This window comes from Pleurodeles waltl, chromosome 9 (genome assembly GCF_031143425.1).
Source record: "Pleurodeles waltl isolate 20211129_DDA chromosome 9, aPleWal1.hap1.20221129, whole genome shotgun sequence".
NCBI lineage: Eukaryota > Metazoa > Chordata > Amphibia > Caudata > Salamandridae > Pleurodeles > Pleurodeles waltl.
Genome location: NC_090448.1, coordinates 740,539,060 through 740,558,850, shown reverse-complemented (window position 1 = coordinate 740,558,850; position 19,791 = coordinate 740,539,060). Strand labels below are relative to the sequence as shown.

At 46.3% G+C, this 19,791-nt stretch overlaps 1 protein-coding gene across 1 annotated transcript in view; it reads left to right on the top strand.

The window, feature by feature from the left end:
• Positions 1 to 19,791, top strand: part of DRAP1 (DR1 associated protein 1) — a 97,459-nt gene that overhangs the window by 40,731 nt on the left and 36,937 nt on the right. The window contains exons 3-4 of the mRNA XM_069207853.1: positions 14,993 to 15,086; positions 15,488 to 15,607. Coding sequence (XP_069063954.1) covers positions 14,993 to 15,086; positions 15,488 to 15,607 — 214 coding nt within the window. The remainder of the gene's footprint in view (positions 1 to 14,992; positions 15,087 to 15,487; positions 15,608 to 19,791) is intronic.

The window sequence follows — 19,791 nt, the reverse complement described above, 5'->3', positions numbered from 1 at the left end:
AGCTCAGGGCCGGTCAGGTGCAGAGTTCAAAGTGGTGCCCAAAACGCATAGGCTTCAATGGAGAGAAGGGGGTGCCCCGGTTCCAGTCTGCCAGCAGGTAAGTACCCGCGTCTTCGGAGGGCAGACCAGGGGGGGTTTTGTAGGGCACCGGGGGGGACACAAGCCCACACAGAAATTTCACCCTCAGCGGCGCGGGGCGGCCGGGTGCAGTGTTAGAACAAGCGTCGGGTTCGCAATGGAAGTCAATGAGAGATCAAGGGATCTCTTCAGCGCGGCAGGCAGGCAAGGGGGGGCTTCCTCGGGGAAACCTCCACTTGGGCAAGGGAGAGGGACTCCTGGGGGTCACTTCTGCAGTGAAAGTCCGGTCCTTCAGGTCCTGGGGGCTGCGGGTGCAGGGTCCTTTCCAGGTGTCGGGACTTAGGTTTCAGAGAGTCGCGGTCAGGGGAAGCCTCGGGATTCCCTCTGCAGGCGGCGCTGTGGGGGCTCAGGGGGGACAGGTTTTGGTACTCACAGTCGTAGAGTAGTCCGGGGTCCTCCCTGAGGTGTTGGTTCTCCACCAGCCGAGTCGGGGTCGCCGGGTGCAGTGTTGCAAGTCTCACACTTCTTGCGGGGAGATTGCAGGGTTCTTTAAAGCTGCTCCTTTGGATAAAGTTGCAGTCTTTTTGGAGCAGGTCCGCTGTCCTCGGGAGTTTCTTGTCGTCGTCGAAGCAGGGCAGTCCTCAGAGGATTCAGAGGTCGCTGGTCCCTTTGGAAGGCGTCGCTGGAGCAGAGTTCTTTGGAAGGCAGGAGACAGGCCGGTGAGTTTCTGGAGCCAAGGCAGTTGTTGTCTTCTGGTCTTCCTCTGCAGGGGTTTTCAGCTAGGCAGTCCTTCTTCTTGTAGTTGCAGGAATCTAATTTCTAGGTTCAGGGAGAGCCCTTAAATACTAAATTTAAGGGCGTGTTTAGGTCTGGGGGGTTAGTAGCCAATGGCTACTAGCCCTGAGGGTGAGTACACCCTCTTTGTGCCTCCTCCCAAGGGGAGGGGGTCACATCCCTAATCCTATTGGGGGAATCCTCCATCTGCAAGATGGAGGATTTCTAAAAGTTAGTCACCTCAGCTCAGGACACCTTAGGGGCTGTCCTGACTGGCCAGTGACTCCTCCTTGTTATTCTCATTATTTTCTCCAGCCTTGCCGCCAAAAGTGGGGGCCGGGGCCTGAGGGGGCGGGCAACTCCACTAGCTGGAGTGTCCTGCCGTGCTGTGACAAAGGGGTGAGCCTTTGAGGCTCACCGCCAGGTGTTACAGCTCCTGTCTGGGGGAGGTGTTAGCATCCCCACCCAGTGCAGGCTTTGTTACTGGCCTCAGAGTGACAAAGGCACTCTCCCCATGGGGCCAGCAACATGTCTCTAGTGTGGCAGGCTGCTGGAACCAGTCAGCCTACACAGATAGTCGGTTAAGTTTCAGGGGGCACCTCTAAGGTGCCCTCTGTGGTGTATTTTACAATAAAATGTACACTGGCATCAGTGTGCATTTATTGTGCTGAGAAGTTTGATACCAAACTTCCCAGTTTTCAGTGTAGCCATTATGGTGCTGTGGAGTTCGTGTAAAACAGACTCCCAGACCATATACTCTTATGGCTACCCTGCACTTACAATGTCTAAGGTTTGGCTTAGACACTGTAGGGGCACAGTGCTCATGCACTGGTACCCTCACCTATGGTATAGTGCACCTTGCCTTAGGGCTGTAAGGCCTGCTAGAGGGGTGTCTTACCTATACTGCATAGGCAGTGAGAGGCTGGCATGGCACCCTGAGGGGAGTGCCATGTCGACTTACTCATTTTGTTCTCACTAGCACACACAAGCTGGTAAGCAGTGTGTCTGTGCTGAGTGAGGGGTCTCTAGGGTGGCATAATACATGCTGCAGCCCTTAGAGACCTTCCCTGGCATCAGGGCCCTTGGTACCAGAGGTACCAGTTACAAGGGACTTATCTGGGTGCCAGGGTGTGCCAATTGTGGAATCAAAAGTACAGGTTAGGGAAAGAACACTGGTGCTGGGGCCTGGTTAGCAGGCCTCAGCACACTTTCAATTCAAAACATAGCATCAGCAAAGGCAAAAAGTCAGGGGGTAACCATGCCAAGGAGGCATTTCCTTACAGTTACCCTTCCATCTTTCTACCCTCCTCCTCACCCCTCGGAGGAGGAAGAAAGGCTTCACCCGTTGTACCCTAAAAGGGCGCTTAGTTTTTATATTGAAGGGACGAAGGACTTTCGCCTGGAAGATCAGCTGTTCGTGGGGTACATTGGACAGAGGAAGGGCAGATCAGTCCATAAAAGAACTATCTCCAGATGGGTTATCCTTTGTATCAAGATCTGCTACTCATTGGCGAAAAGGTTCCCCCTGAAGGTATCAGAGCCCACTCCACCAGGGTTAAGTCTGCTACTTCGGCTCTGGCAAGGGGGGTTCCGGTGGTCGATATTTGCAAGGCGGCAACTCGGGCGTCCTTCCATACCTTTGCAAAGCATTACTGCTTGGACTCTGAGGTTCGGAGGGGTGGCCATTTTGCACGATCTGTTTTGCAGGATTTCTTGGTGTAATCAGACAGGCACCCACTTCCAAGTGCGGTACTGCTTTGGGACTCTATTCATAAGGTGAGGAATCCACAGGTAGTTTGTATCTATCAGAAGAACAAGTTACTTACCTTAGGTAACACTTTTTCTGGTGGATACAATAGCTACCTGTGGATTCCTCACAGTCCCACCCGCCTCCCCGTTGCCTGTCTGATTGCACTCCGATTTGTGGTTGTATAAATGTATGTATATATTGATACTTTTCCTGTATGTATATAAATGATGAATTTGATTATGTTGCATCGTGAAGGCTTTATGTATATATGTATTTATTGGAGTCATTGTGGAGTCGGTTCTCACCTGTTTGCCTCAAAGGCACGTAACAAATGGGTGAAACTGACGTCAGCACACCGACGAGGACCTCTTATTGGCACGGTGACGTCAGATGGAGTCGCATGGAGCTGTGCAATTGCGATGTACTCGTCGACGTGGAGAGCTGGGAAGAAGATTTTCTGTCGGATGCTGGCCCAAAGGTGAATTCATAAGGTGAGGAAACCACAGGTAGCTATTGTATCCACCAGAAAAAGCATTACCGAAGGTAAGTAACTTGTTCTTTTGGCTGCTTGGTCTGTTAATAGTACATTGCAATGTAAAGTATTTCACTGTATCGTAACTAATTGTATGAAATAATGAAGAAGATTGTGTATTTACACATATCGAGCCCCCCCCCCCCCTCCCAAACCTCCATTCACACCCACATGATACCCCACACCATGTAAAATATCTCACAAATTACGGAACATGCATGTTATTCTTGATATGCTTTTGCATTACTTACACCCAGTGCTCGAATTTTGGGTGGTATATGGTATACACAGGCTAGTTGTATAAACTATTCACTTGCTGGGCCAAGATTTTATCAGATTTCGTGCCTGTTCTCTGAAGCTTATGTGTTAACCTTTCAATTGTAATAGTTGGCCACCATTTCTGTTTCTATAACCGCCTCTGCTGAGCATTTTTCCCCCTCTTCTTTTAGGAGTCTGTGATTGTGTTCAGTAGTACCCAATGAGTGATTTTTAAGTATCCTGTTAATTGCCCTTTTCCTTTTTATGTGTACATCTCCCATTTGCAGTAGGATTATTATTGCGTTGCTAGGTGTCTCCTCTCCCATGGTCAAGTTGTTCATTAACTTCTTTCGTAGAAGGTCTTAATTTCCTCACATTTTCCACCTTATGTGGGTAAAGGTACCTCTACCAGTACTACATCTCCATCAAGTATCCAGTAGTGTGGGCTAAATTATTTTTAATTTCATAAGGGTCAAAGACCACCTCATAAACAGTGTATATTCAGCTTAGCAGTGTTGAATGCTTGTAAAGCCTGTCTTTATGTTGGACGTACTTGTTCACCTTCTATGTTAAGTCTTTCACTGCTTCATTTCCAATTGTATTTGATAATTCAATTTTAACCGTGGGCCACGAAGGAAGAGTTTGTAAAGTTTTGTGATCAGACCTTTTGTGGTGTCATAGGTTGCAAGGAATTTCTAAAATGGCCACATATTTAATTTTTGGTTGCCTAACCCTTTGTCAGATCTGTGCATATTGCATTCTGTCTGTTACATGTATGTGGGAAAAACTCTTCTGAAGTCTGTGAAGGATTTCAGCTGTCCCTTATAGAACATATTCCTTATTATCAGACATTCTCTTTCCTTCCATCTGTTAATTCTCCTGCCATCAATCCCCAGGATGAAATTGGTCTATGAGAATCTCCACTTTTTTTTATCCATGAGGTGTTCAACTGAGAGTGTTCCCCCTATATCCCATTCTTATCCATGGACATGGCTGTGCTCCCACTCCCAATTAAATAGAGCAACAGTCCTTCCACCCCTCCTAAGGGGCAGATGGCATAATAACCTCCGATCTGGCCCCCTCACCCCCCTCTCCTGGGGAGTTAAAAACCCAGTAGACACCAGGAATTAAAAAAAATAAAAATATAGCATGGGCTTGGCTATGCCAGTACCTCAAGTAAGTGTGGCAAAGGCCTTTCTGCCTACCTGGGGAGCAGACAGGTGTAATTGCCACCAATCTACCCCTCATAGGGTCAATGGGAGTCCCCACACAAGGGCTCCTATTGAACCTGGTTTGATCCATTCCTGTAGGCGGCACTACGTCCAGTCACATAAGTGGTGCAGTGTTTTTATCGGCACAGATGGGGCATGCTGAGTGGTAGGAACTTTAATTCCTGAGTTTGCCATCACAGAAATGTGAGGAAATGCGTGATTGTAGGCAAAGTATGAGGTTTACATGGCGTTGAGGGTAATGCGATCCTCACAAGGCATTCCACCCTGGACTCCCCTAGTTGTGTAGTTTTAAAAAATGTGCAGGTTTGCTAGGTTTCCCTTGGTGGTGCTTGAGTTAGGGCCCAAAATCCACAGCTACCCACTTTGCAAAAAAAAAACGGTCACTTTTAAGTGGAAAAATGTGATGTATTCATGTTGCATTTTGGGCCGTATCCTGTTGCATGCTCTAGGCCTACCCACACAAGTGAGGTGGCATTTTATCAAAAGACTTAAGGGAATGATGGGTGCAAGGAAGTTTGTGGCTCCCCGCAGATTCTAGGACTTTGGATCACAGAAATGTGACGAAAATGTTTATTTATTCAGTTTGAGGTTTGCAAGGGATTCTAGGTAAAACAACCTGGTGAGAGCCACATCAGTCACCCCACCCTGGATTCCAATGGGTGTCTTGTTTTTAAATGTACAGGCTTGCTAGGTTTCCCTAAGTGCCGGCTGAGCTAAGGTAAAGAATCCACAGCTATCTACTTAGCAAAAACCCTGGTCCATTTTGAGTGGAAAAATATGATGTTTCCATGTTGTGTTTTGGGCTGTTTCCTGTCGTAAATACTAGGCCTACCCACACAAGTGACGTACCATTTTTGCCAGAAGACATGTGGGAGCATTGAATTTGCTATTATCAATTGGATTTTGCTCCATTTGTGCCTTCCAAATGTAAGCCAGTGAGGAAGAAGAAGACATTGACAAATACAGTGTAAATCATATGCTCGTATGGGTATCCACAAATTCAGAAATGTACAATAACCACTGCTGCTAAACTCAATATCTTGTACCCATTTCAGAACTACAAAGGTTACCTCAATATTCTTCACTCTACATGTTTCAGCATATAAATAGGTCTATACTCAGTGCACAGTGAAAAAACATTGTACAGTGCAGCTCAGTTGTTGGATCTGGGTATCTCAGGTTCTTTGAGAACCTACAAACACTATATATTGCAGCAAACCCAAAAGGGCCTAGCCAATGTAATGGTACATTACTTTTGTAAGTCTGCCGTCATGACAAAAAGTTACTGATAAAAATATTGTAACAAATGGCTGTTTTCTCCTACTCATTTTCAATGTTTCTTTATTTCAACAATTAGTTTCTTTGGAGAAATCTTGAGGGGTCTACACAAATGACCCTTTGCTGAATTTGTAAGCAGTTAAGGAGTTAATGTCCTCATTGAGCAGAGCTATGGGTCTACAGGATTTGCACTTATCTGGTTGTTTGCATGATTTGGAAATTAGAACCATATGTGCTTCTCTCATAGTTGGAATTATGCCTGGTTCCTCTCTAAACGAGTTGAATAGGTCAGTGGGAGTCCCTATAAAAAGGGACATCGAATCTCTGTAAAAATCTGGTGAAAGCCCATCCAGGCATGGAGCTTTGTTGGATTTCAGTGACTTAGTGACATTCAGGGTCTCTTGACTAGTGATGGGTTTGTTCAATTCCTCCCTCTATTTATTTAGAACGAATGGGAGATGTATCCAGTCCAAGAAAACAGGACCGCTTCTCTGCTCTTATGTCCTGCTGTGTTTATTGACTGATATCATTTTAGAAATAGGTGTTTCTTGCCCACTTAATCAATTATTTATCTTCCTTTTGCTGTGTGTTCCCTCATTCTCTGGGCTTTCAATCTGTTGGCAACCAGTTTGTCAGCTCTATTGCCCATTTCATAGAATAGCTATTTTAGCCATTGTAACTGTTTCTTGGCCTTGGTCATCTTCAAGACTCATTTGGCCCCTTATTTGTGTTCTTTCTCTATTGGGTTCCTGTGGATACAGCATTTGAGTGTGCAAGATCTCATGTCCTGTCTAGGCTTTGGCCCCAAACCAAGTTAAAATATCCACCAAAAATGCCTGAAGTCAAGCATGGACTCACCCTCCACTCTCTCCTACAGTGCAACAATTCTAATGTTGCAACGGGCCCTCCCCTCCTCATCACCAAGTTTGGCCATTAATCAATGAGTGTGGGCCTCCAGGTTGGTAAGCGGCGCTCAACATTTAATGTCTCTGGCATTAGGGTTTGGACTGAGGTCTCCAAGGCAGACACTTCTTCCAATATTTTCTTTGAGTCCTCTCGAATGAGGTCCAGCTCCACTGCTATGGAGACAATCTTACTCTCTAACCACTCTCCGGTAGTATGGATCGCTGCCAACAATTTATTAAAGAAGCTTCACCATCCCTGGTGCCCTGCTTGATTGTTCCCACAGGTGGTTTCGGGCAAGGATATCACATACTTGGCATTCTTCTGAGCTAATCGCATTGACTTCCAGGTGATAAATACTTCCAGCTCTGCCAAACATTCACATTCCAGTGCCCATCCAACAGTAAGGACAGCAAGAGGCCCAGCCACCTCCCCCAAGCAAGGCACCAATGATTGTCCACTGAAAAACGTACACACTCACCCCTGGCAATTACACCCTTGAAGTGCCAGTGGTTCACCAGGAGTGCCGAGGGGCAGTCACAAAGCAGGGCAATGACATCAAAGGGTAGAAAGAAAAAAAAGCAAAGGGATGGGGGATGAAGGAATCTGAGAGCCCCAAAACTGCTCTTGTTTTTTGGGTCTTGTAGATAGATAGATCTCATTTGCTTACCTTGTGGCCTTATCTGTTGGAGAAATGCAAAAACAACAAGTGATGGACGGAATGCTGAACATTGTCAAACATTCACCCCCAGTCACAGATCTGGGTTTAATCCATCGTTTTTTTTTGCTGCCCATGCCATTCCAGTTTGGACCCAGCCATATGCAAATCAGTCTTGACCCTGTTCCCCATGGGAACAGTCCAGCCCGAACTGCTAGGCCAGGTCTTTCCTGGACTGGAAACAAGCATCCTGGGACCGGTTTCAGGGTTTCACCCCTCATCAGCCAGGCTAGCTTGAATCCAGTGGCATGGGAAGCACGGGACCCACGTCTGGGCATACCCTTCCCACTTAGGGCAACAAATGCAAAAACGACAAGTGATGGACGGAATGCTGAACATTGTCAAACATTCACCCCCAGTCACAGATCTGGGTTTAATCCATCGTTTTTTTGCTGCCCATGCCATTCCAGTTTGGACCCAGCCATATGCAAATCAGTCTTGACCCTGTTCCCCATGGGAACAGTCCAGCCCGAACTGCTAGGCCAGGTCTTCCCTGGACTGGAAACAAGCATCCTGGGACCGGTTTCAGGGTTTCACCCCTCATCAGCCAGGCTAGCTTGAATCCAGTGGCATGGGAAGCACGGGACCCACGTCTGGGCATACCCTTCCCACTTAGGGCGACAAATGCAAAAACAACAAGTGATGGACGGAATGCTGAACATTGTCAAACATTCACCCCCAGTCACAGATCTGGGTTTAATCCATCGTTTTTTTGCTGCCCATGCCAATGAGTGTTTGACAATGTTCAGCATTCCGTCCATCACTTGTTGTTTTTGCTTTGTCGCCCTAAGTGGGAAGGGTATGCCCAGACGTGGGTCCCGCGCTTCCCATGCCACTGGATTCAAGCTAGCCTGGCTGATGAGGGGTGAAACCCCGAAACCGGTCCCAGGATGCTTGTTTCCGGTCCAGTGAGGACCTGGCTTGGCAGTTCGGTCTGGACTGTTCCCATGAGGAACAGGGTCAAGACTGATTTGCATATGGCTGCGTCCAAACTGGGGTGGCATGGTGAGCAAAAAAACGATGGATTAAACCCAGATCTATGACTGGGGGTGAGTGTTTGACAATGTTCAGCATTCCGTCCATCACTTGTTGTTTTTGCTTTTCTGTTGGAGAGCCTAGCGCCCAGCAGAAATGTGAAGTTCTCACTTCTAAACTTCACACTTCAGATCTTCATGCTTGAAACATGAAAGGTTAGCCCTATTTGTTACTACCTTTCTGCTTCTGAAGTTTTATACATTCTTACTGGGCCTGAGTTACTTTTCTAGAATTGCATAATCCAGCAGATGACTATGCCATCACTGGTACATTCAGAAGGATGTCAAGACTGTGCATGTTCTTCAGTTTGTGGTTCTCTTCCTGGAAAAATGAGTTCTACCAAGCACAATAAAGGGGTACTTTGCAGCAGTATTTGCTTGTTTATTTTCCTCTGATAAAGGCCCTTTTTAAGTTACATGTGGTGTTTAGATTTCTGAAAGTATGGTAGGCTAAACTACTCCTTTTTGCTTTCGACCCTGGACTTGAATTTGGCTTTTGCATTCCTCATTCTCATTCTTGTGCCTTTAGGAGTATCCTCTAAAGATAAGATTAGCTTGAAAGCCAAGTTTTCTCTTCTGTGTCCGTACACTGACCTTGTTTCTGCTCCTGGCCGTCCCACTGAAAAAAAAAAAATACCTCCTTCACTTTCATTATGTGGAGCCAGCAGAACTACTAGTGCAGGTGAAACTATTGTTCTGATAGAGGAACTCCAGGCTTGTCAAGTGCCTACAAGAACTCTTGCCATTTAATGAGGCTCTCCCGGATACCCTTTTAAGTACTTGGGCAAAACCGTGTTCAGGACTGCCAGTTAATTGGTAGGTCGGGGCCATCGTCCAGCACCCGGCAACCCCGACTTTCTCACACAGCATCACAGACCTGAGAGCTTGATGGTGCAGGCGTAGACTCCTAGAGTGGAGATTGGAAGTCCTGTATGCTTCCACATCACTGACTCTCCTGCCACTAGTTCTGAAGGTCAGGAATGACTGGGAAAGAATCATCCTAGCGGCACCAGATTAGGCCAGCAGTGTTTTGCACCCGAAACTCCTCGGCATGTCCTCTGATGAAGGTGCTGCTTTGGAAGGATTTTCTGTTGTAGCAGCAGGGCAGGGTGCTGCACACAGGCCTGCACAGTCTGCAACTCCAGTTCTAGAGATGGAGCGACAGCAGTTGACTGCATTTGACCGTCCTCCTGCTGTCATTGATGTCATCTAAGCAGCAATGCACCTACGGAATCTTTGTATGCCAGTTGTTGGGACTGATTTTTTGCTTTGTGCAGCATTCGTCGAATGGATTCACTGCAAGCCAAGTTTTCCGAAGTTTTGTTGTTTTGTCTCTGGCCCTGCAAGGCTTTGCTTTTGCGCACTGTGAGGGGCTTTTTTTGCAGCTTTTTTTCTTGTTCGTGTCGGATTGAACAACCTTCTTTATTTAAAGCACCTGTTTTTAAACCTTTAAAAAGGTCTGCAACACTTGTTGCTTTCAAAACCTTGAGTGATGTTAGTGATGCCACAGTGGGATTAGAATTGAATTCTTACATTTTTGATTTGCATTGCTTTTGAGTGGCTGCACAGTTGTCCATTAAGGTTCCCAACATTGAAAATGACCTTTCTATAACATTGGCTAGGTGTGTGTCTGTCATCCCACCTTATACAACAGCTTTCTCTGATCAGTTATTTTTGAGGACCCGAGCTTCCTTCCAAAAGTAGTCACTCCGTTTACTGTTGGGCAGGTTATCACCTTTCCGGCGTTATGCTGCACCTCATCCCTGTAAAGATGAAGCTCTGCTCCATTGTTTAGAACCAAAAGGAGCACTAATCTTTTATAAAGATTGCACCAAAGAGCATCAGGTGAACGAACAGCACTTTGTGGGTTTCTATGGGGCAAAGAAGGGCAAATCAATCCAAAAATAGTCCCTACCCTTGTGGATTGTTCTCTGCATTAAGATCTGCTATGCACTGGCTAAGAAGTAGTCTGCAGAAGGCCTGTGGGCTCACTTCACTAGAGCCAAAGCTTCTAATACAGTATTGGCACACAGAGTGCCTGTTGTGGATATTTGTCAGGCGGTTGCATGTTCACGAAGCACTACTGTTTCAATATTTATGTCAGTCGAGAGGGGCGTTTTGCCCGCTTGATCTTGCAGGACCTTTTGATCTGAGTCAGTTCTCAGACCCACTCCCTGGTGAAATAGTGATATGGTATCTATTCATAGCACTAACTGATATGCTATATGCAGATGATCTGCTTTTATTGAGCATGACCCCCTGCAGGCCTTCAACAGGTCCTAGACACCCTCTCAATCTTCGCGGAACGCATAAACTAGAAACTAATTTTAACAGAACAAAAGTGGTGAAGTTCAGTAAGAAAATGAAAACACCTGGAGCCTTATGGGTAGAAGGGGTCAGTCTGGGTTGAGCCAAAATACTAATATATTGGGATTTACTTCACTAAAGAGACACCTTCTCTGCACCTATAGATGCAATGAAATCCAAAGGTACTGCTTTAACTTTTGGTTTAACACCTTGTCAAAATCCCTACAAGGATCACTGATGGGCCCTCTCCACAAAGCCATGACTGTAAAACTACTTCCGTCTGTCTGTATAGCAGTGTATAAATGGCAGGAACAAAGGTGGCAATGTTGCTGGATCTGCTGATTGCCAAAACATACCGGCTGTTTATAAATAGGCCGTATATAAACTACACATTGCAGTCCCACCTTTACCTAGAGCTAGGCATGACGAAACAATCAATTACCATAAAGTGCAGTCTCCTGAAAATGTGCTACAGATTTAGATTAGCAAGGGGGCAACACACTAGCAGCACTCAGCCAAAGTGAAATAAACAGCCAAACGTCTGACCTGGCCTCATAATTTATGTGATGCTGTGCAGCTTCTGCAGCCCTTCGGTCTATGGAGCACTAAGACTTCAACATCTGAGTTTAAAAAAAAAAAAAAAAAAAATCTTAAACAGGTCCACCAGACTCATTTCACTGCAAAGAGATCCTGGCAAAACGTGCACATGCATGGCAAAGTATTACCTCTTACGATGCTTTAAAGCAGCAAACACCTCAACCACAGAATCTATTACTACTATAAACTTAAATTCATGTGTGTTCAACTAGATATCCATTCAACTGTGAATCAGTTACCCCACTGACTAAAGCCAACCAAGACAAACTGAAGATTCTGTGGCAAGGAAAAAGAAACCTTAATGCACATCGTCTGTCTCTGCCTGGAAATGTTAGCATTTCGCAGAAGGATGTTGTGGGGCCCTTTTAACAAGGCAGCTAATCGAACATGCAGGCAAGCCATCATTGCAACACTGAATTCAAAATTCATACAGCTAAACATCAGGAAGGTAAAGTTCTAGACATTTTAGAAGCCACAGTAAAAGCAACATGAAAGAAGCTGAGGCCACATATTTATCACTGACGAATGCCCTTAAAAACCCTAGACCATCTACTTAACCCCTTCGCTGCCAGGCCTTTTCCCCCTCCTGTGCCAGGACTTTTTTTGGCTATTTGGGGCAGTTTGCACTTAGGCCCTCATAACATTTTGTCCACATAAGCTAGCCAATCCAAATTTGTGTCCTTTTTTTCCCCCAACATCCTAAGGATTCTAGAGGTACGCAGACATTGTGGGTTCCCCTGAAGGAGGCCAAGAAATTAGCCAAAATACAGTGAAAATTTCGTTTTAAAAAAAAAAAAAAAAAATGGGAAAAGGTGGCTGCAGAAGAAGGCTTGTGTTTTTTTTCCCCCTGAAAATGGCATCAACAAAGGGTTTGCGGTGCTAAAATCACCAGCTTCCCAGCTTTCAGGAACAGGCAGACTTAAATCAGAAAACCCAATTTTTCAACACAGATTTGGCATTTTACGGGGACATACCCCATTTTTACAATTTTTTGTGCTTTCAGCCTCCTTCCAGTCAGTGACAGAAATGGGCGTGAAACCAATACTGGATCCCAGAAACCTAAACATTTCTGAAAAGTAGACAAAAGTCTGAATTCAGCAAGGGGTCATTTGTGTAGATCCTACAAGGGTTTCCTACAGAAAATAACAACAGAAAAAGAAAAATATTGAAATTGAGGTGAAAAAAACATAAATTTTTCTCTACGTTTTACTCTGTAACTTTTTCCTGCAATGTCAGATTTTCGAAAGCAATATACCGCTACGTCTGCTGGACTCCTCTGGTTGCAGGGATATATATATAGGGCTTGTAGGTTCATCAAGAACCCTAGGTACCCAGAGCCAATAAATGAGCTGCACCCTGCAGTGCGTTTTCATTCAATACCGGGTATACAGCAATTAATTTGCTGTAATATAAAGAGTGAAAAATAGCTATCAAGAAAACCTTTGTATTTCCAAAATGGGCACAAGATAAGGTGTTGAGGAGCAGTGGTTATTTGCACATCTCTGAATTCCGGGGTGACCATACTACCATGTGAATTACAGGCCATTTCTCAAATAGATGTCTTTTTTACACACACTCTTATATTTGGAAGGCAAAAATGTAGAGAAAGACCAGGGGCAGTAACACTTGTTTTGCTAATCTATGTTCCCCCAAGTCTCCTGATAAAAATGATACCTCACTTGTGTGGGTAGGCCTAGCGCCCGCGACAGGAAATGCCCCAAAACACAACGTGGACACATCACATTTTTTCACAGAAAACAGAGGTGTTTTTTGCAAAGTGCCTACCTGTAGATTTTGGCCTCTAGCTCAGACGGCACCTAGGGAAACCTACCAAACCTGTGCATTTTTTAAAACTAGAGACCTAGGGGAATCCAAGATGGGGTGACTTGTGGGGCTCTGACCAGGTTCTGTTACCCAGAATCCTTTGCAAACCTCAAAATTTGGCTAAAAAACAAATTTTCCTCACATTTCGGTGACAAAGTTCTGGAATCAGTGAGGAGCCACAAATTTCCTTCCACCCAGCGTTCCCCCAAGTCTCCCGATAAAAATGATACCTCCCTTGTGTGGGTAGGCCTAGCGCCCGCGACAGGAAATTCCCCAAAACACAGCTTGGACACATCACAATTTTTGACAGAAAACAGTGCCTACCTGTGGATTTTGGCCTCTAGCTCAGCCGGCACCTGGGGAAACCTAGCAAACCAGCGCATTTTTTAAAACTAGAAACCCAGGGGAATCCAAGATGGGGTGACTTGTGGGGCTCTGACCAGGTTCTGTTACCCTGAATCCTTTGCAAACATCAAAATTTGGCCCAAAAAACACTTTTTCCTCTCATTTCGGTGACAGAAAGTTCTGGAATCTGAGAGGAGCCACAAATTCCCTTCCACCCAGCGTTCCCCCAAGTCTCTCGATAAAAATGGTACCTCACTTGTGTGGGTAGGCCTAGCGCCCACGAAAGGAAATGGCCCAAAACACAACGTGGACACATCACTTTTTTTCACTGAAAACAGAGGTGTTTTTTGCAAAGTGCATACCTATGGATTTTGGCCTCTAGCTCAGCAGGCCCCAGGGGGGGCAGAAATGGCCTAAAATAAATCCTCTCCCCCAAACCCCCTAGGAGCTACCCTTGCCTACGGGGTCGCTCCCCCTGCGTGATATTGGCTCCAAAAAAAAAAAAATCCCCGGTGCCTAGTGGTTTCTGCCCCCTTGGGGGTAGATTGACCTAAAATGGACAATCTGCCCCCAAGGGGGGCAGAAAAGGTCTAAATACAATTTTCCCCCCAGGGGAGCGACCCTTGCCTAATGGGTTGCCCCCCAGGGGAGCGACCCTTGCCCTGGCGCCTAGAGGTTTATGCCCCCCCCTGGAGTTTCCAGCGCGATGGGGGAGGCCCTGTGACAAATCAGCACGTGCTGACGTCACGGGGGGGTGGGGGGTTGTCGGGGTGCAAGGGGAAGGACTTCCTCTTCCATCCCTGCCTTGGGGGGGGGGGTGGGTGGGGAGCACAGGGGGGCGGAGCGCTAGCGCTCCCCCCAGTTCCCGTGCCTTCGACGAGGTCACCTCGTCCAAGGCACATGGGAACTGGTGCCTTGGACGAGATCACCTCGTCCAAGGCACCCAACAGGTTAAACACAGTTGTCTGATACAAATAAACATAACACAGTTGAAACAAGATTCTAGAACAAGGATTCTAAAACGGTGTATAGCTCAGTAAAAAGGATGAGCTTTTTAGGAACTCGCAGCAGCTGGATCCTGACATGGGAGCAAATCAAACATGAAATGCCAGTGGTGGAGAAGCTGCATCCATCTGAAGCAAAGTGGATGTCCAAGCAGAACCTTTGACTTTTGTCAGGAGAAGAGAGACTAAATGAATTCAGTATGATTGAACTGACAGAATGTGCTATTGATTACTAGATTTTTAATTCTCTGATATTTTTTGTTTTTATGCGACTCACACCTTTATTGCTTGATAGTCAGTTTGGGGGTGGACAACTGAAATGCGTAAACACAAGTGCCTTAACACCTTTCACTCTTAGCTCGGGCCCTGGAGCTTTTCCTGGATTCCCTCCTCACCAAGGCCTGCCAGGTGACGCAAACCCGGAATGCTAAAACCATGACAACGTCCCACCTGTGAGTTACTTTATAGCCATCATTGGTCGGTGTAAGTTAAAGCAAATCCTCCCTGAGTCACCATGATAAAGTATGTTCTAGCTTTGAATGCAGATTTCTCTGATCTGTAGCTACCAGTCACCAGGACTGGAGAAAGAGATGCAGCACTTGTATTAATCCCACTGATAGAACCTAGAAGGCTTGAACTGTAGAATAATGGCTGCAGTAGGCCCTCCGTAACAGGAGTTTATGGACGAGCCATAGATGGAGCCAGACAAGGACAGGTCTGATATAGTTTGTATTAAAGTGTAGACTGAAAAAAAAAAATCAGTGGCAAATGTTACGAACTGCGTACAAATACCACAAATGGTCTGTTCACAGGAAGCACAGGAGTTGTATCTCACTGCCGCTCTCTCTTACAGAAAGCAGTGCATAGAGTTGGAGCAGCAGTTTGATTTTCTCAAAGACCTTGTGGCCACTGTGCCAGACATGCAGGGGGATGCTGAAGACAACCACACAGAGGGTGAGAAGATTTCTCGGAGGTGAGTGTTCTCCTAGGCTCTTGATGCACAATGCAATGCAGCATGTTATTTACCACCAATCATGTGTTCTACAGTGAAAACGGGCTTCCAGTAAAAGCAAAATTACATTTTTCCAAAACACACATTTCACTCTTCCTTCAAGTATTTATTTACATTGTATTAAGTCCAGTCCTGCTCTCAGGTTGCTGTAAATTGATGTAGGTTTTATGAAATAAGCAATAAAACTTTGCCTCAGTCCTAATAAAACAAATACATGCTTACTGACCGGTGCAATTGATGATATCCTACTTAACGAAAATGCCAAAATTCCCGTCGATATTCCTCTGTGTACTTGAGGGAGCTGCCATAAATAGAACACCGTTTGCAGTACTTTTCCCAAATTTGTGAGTACTAGAGGTAAAAAAAATTGCATGTACCAAATGCTATTAATGCACAGTACAATGCATGATACAACCACCTGTGTGGAAGCGCAATGGAGAATGGGAAAGCAACTTGCATCAAAATATTGGGAAAGACTAGGAAGGGACATGCGCTCATCTCCCATATGTATCTTGGGTAGAAAGCTACATCACAAAATATAGTGTGGCTGACACTATACCTCACACAGACTACATTGTTTCTATCACATTGCATCCCCTAGATGTTGAAGGGGCTGAGGTGCATTAGGAGAGGCATTGCACATACAGGGGAAATGACCAACTGTCTGTCCTTTCCCGGGTGGAGTGTTAAAAATGCTTAAGGATATAATGGGATTCCAGATTCCACTCTTGTCAGATGTTATGCTTCTGGGCTTCAAACTCACAGAATTGAAGGCTATGGCAAAAAAAACTTTTCATATGGTGCTTCAGTGCTTGAGGCCCGTGAAGCTGATTATTGCTTATTATTGAAAGAGGTCAGACTATCCATAATTAGAGTGGTATCCTTGCTATGGAGTGGTTGATAAGCAGTATGAATAGCACACGTTTACAGTATAAAGCTAAATGCGAACCTGCATATGCCAAGTTGAGCGAGGCCCTCCGAACTCAGTACTGCTTCTGCAATGGAGAAGTCCTGGGTCTATTCAATGGATGTGAATGCTTAAACTTTCTATTCTTCTTTTCTAGTGACAAGTAGCTATTTGGTGTATGTTCTTAGAAGTAGTTGCAGTGGTTAGTACACTTCAGTTAAGGTTTGCAAAAGGGGTGGTTTGGGACAGATCGGAGTAAAAAGTGACCCGGGCGTATTCAAATCTTAAATATTCCTTGTACCACCTGACTTGAGCTATTTTCACAGCTGCCTAACACTCTTTTGGATTGGATTGATTTTGGATGTTTTGGCTGGGTGGTTGCTTTTTGGCTGCTCAGCACCTGAATCGTTAATAAAAAGATTTATGTGAAAAGAAGAAAGAATGTCTTCAATATGCCTTTCAGCTAATCCCATCTATGTGAGAGGGACGATTGGTCACACAAGTGAGAGCCACTTATCATGAGTTAAAAATAGTTTAAGAATCAAACTTTCAGTTGGCCACACGTTTTAGATGTATGCTTTAGGAAAGTACTCTTTCTTAACATGGTTACCCCCATTTTCTGCTTGTTGTCAGTGTGTTGCCCTGTGTCTGCTGGGATCCTGCTAACGAGGACCCCAGTAGTTTTGCTCTCTCCTGTAAATGGGACAATTTCTCCCCACATTTGGCATACTGCCTACACCCCCGCCCCCCCCAACCCCCCCCCAACATGTAAGTCCCTAGTATATGGTACCTAGGTACCCAGGGCATTGAGGAACCCTATGGGCTGCAGCAGTTATTCTGCCACCCATGGGGAGCCCATGCAAAGGATTCTGCAGGTCTGCCATTGCAGCCTGCATAATACAGGGGCATGCACCTGTTATCACTGCACCAGGTCACTGTAAGTCACCCCTATGGTAGGCCTTCTCAGCCCAGAGGGCAGGGTGCCCCTCCACAAACGCCAGACCCATTCTCCTGGACTTTGTAAGTGTGTGGGCCATTTTATGCATGTACTGGACATAGGTCACTACCTATGTCCAGCTACATAATGGTAACTCCGAACCTGGGCCTGTATGGTATCAAACATGTCTGAATCATACCCCAATACTGTTGCAAGTGTTGCAAGTATAATTCCATGCACTCTTGGGGCTTCTTAGAGGACCCCCAATATTGATACCACCAGCCTTAGAAGGGTTTTCCGGGCAGCCCAGCTGCTGGCAATCTATCCCCCCCCCCCCCCCCCCTCCCCAACAGGTTTCTGCCCTACTGATGCTTGATCTGATCAAGCCCAGAGAGGCAGAACAAATAATTTTATTTAGGAGAGGGAGGTAACACCTCTCTCTTTGGAAATAGGTGTGACTGGCTTGGGAGGGGTAGCCTCCCCAAGCCACTGGTTTGCTTTGAAGGGCACATTTGGTGCCCTCTCTGTATAAACCAGTCCACACTGGTTCAGGGACCCCCAGCCCCTGCTCTGGCGCGAAACTGGACAATGGAAAGAGGAGTGACCACTCCCCTTTCTATCACCACTCCGGAGCTCCTCCAGAGGGTCCCTGGGTTCTGCCGCCTTGATTCCAAGGTTGGCAGGGAACTTTGGGAGCATCTGAGTGGCCAGGCCAGGCAGGTGATGTCAGAGCCCCCTCCTGATAGGTGCTTACCTGGTTAGGTGACCAATCCCCCTTTCAGGGCTTTTTAGGGTCTCTCTCTTGAGTGGGTCCTCGGATTCGGCTTGCAAGATTCCAGCAGGACTCCTCTGCTTTGACTTCTGGCCACTGAAACCGCAATTGGACCATCCAGGAACCGACAACACTACACTCAACAAAGAAAACTCTTCTGCAACTTTGTTTCCACGACTCCTGCCAGCTTTGCAACATTTTCCCGACCGTGCATCCTCAGAAGACAGCAACTCTTCAGCCTGCACAAGAAGAAGGAATCTCCCTTGGAGTGAAGGAGTCACTCCACTGCAACCGCAGGCACCTATAGCAAGTGACAACTGGATGCGTGGATCTTCCCTCATCTTTAGCTGCTGGATCCAGCATCACGGGTGGTGGTCCGGAGTAGTCCTCTTGGTTCTCTCTGCCATCTGTCCATCTTTGGTGGAGGTAAGCCTTTGCCTTCCCACGCAGGACAGTACCCCTGTGCACCACGTCTCTTGCAGGTGTCATGGCTTGTTTGCGGCGTATAGCTCCAGCCCTCAACACTCCTTCCTGCAAAGCATGGCCTTCTGTGTGGTTCTCCGGCGGTGTGGGATCCTCCTTTGTAGTGCTGTGTGGGCTTCTTCTGTGTCCCCGTCCTGTGGAACTCCTGCGGGTGCTGCCTCTGCTCCTGTGAACTCTCCGCAACACTGAGGGTCCCCTGTGACAACTCCTCCTGGGTTGAGTCCTCCAGGGCCATGCTGGTCCCTGGCAGCACCGCTTTCCCACTAACCACGAGTTTGCCTTTGCCAAGGATTGTTGGTGGAATTCCTGCATCAACACCTGTCTGCAATCATCATCAGGTACTCTTCTGCGGCTCCGGGGCTGAAGACTGGCCTGTTCATCACCGTTGACCAACTCCTGCAAGTACAGCTGGGTGGGTAGTAGCTCCTACTCCTCCCCGACGCCACTGTGACTCTTGGACTTGACCCACTCTCTCCACAGGCCTTCTTTCTTCAGGAATCCACTGCTGGTTTTCTTAGTCTTGTCTGGGTGTCTTCTTTTCTTCTTTTCCTTCCTTTTGGGTGGTTTGGGGAAACTCCAGTGATTTACTCCTGCTTCCTGGTCTCTGGGGGGTACTGTGTTACTAACCTCTGTGGTTTTCTAGTACTATCAGCTCCCCTTTATACATTCCACTTACGTAGGTGGCGGTCCTGTGTTCGCTTTCCATTTTTTTAGTATATGGTTTGTGCTCCTCTAGGGTCACTATTGTTTATTGCTATTTAAACTGTTTTTCTAATCCTATTTCTGATGACTAGTGTAGCCCTTCTAGTATTTTGTGGTATTGTGTTCCAAAAATAAAGTACCTTTATTTTTGTACACCTGAGTGTTTTCTTTCATGTGTGTAAGTGCTGTGTGACTACAGTGGAATTGCATGAGCTTTGCATGTCTCCTTGATAAGCCTTGGCTGCTCATCCACAGCTACCTCTAGAGAGCCTGGGTTCTAGACACTCCCTACAGTTCACTAAGAGGGATTACAGGTCTATACCTGGTATAAGGTGTAAGTACCT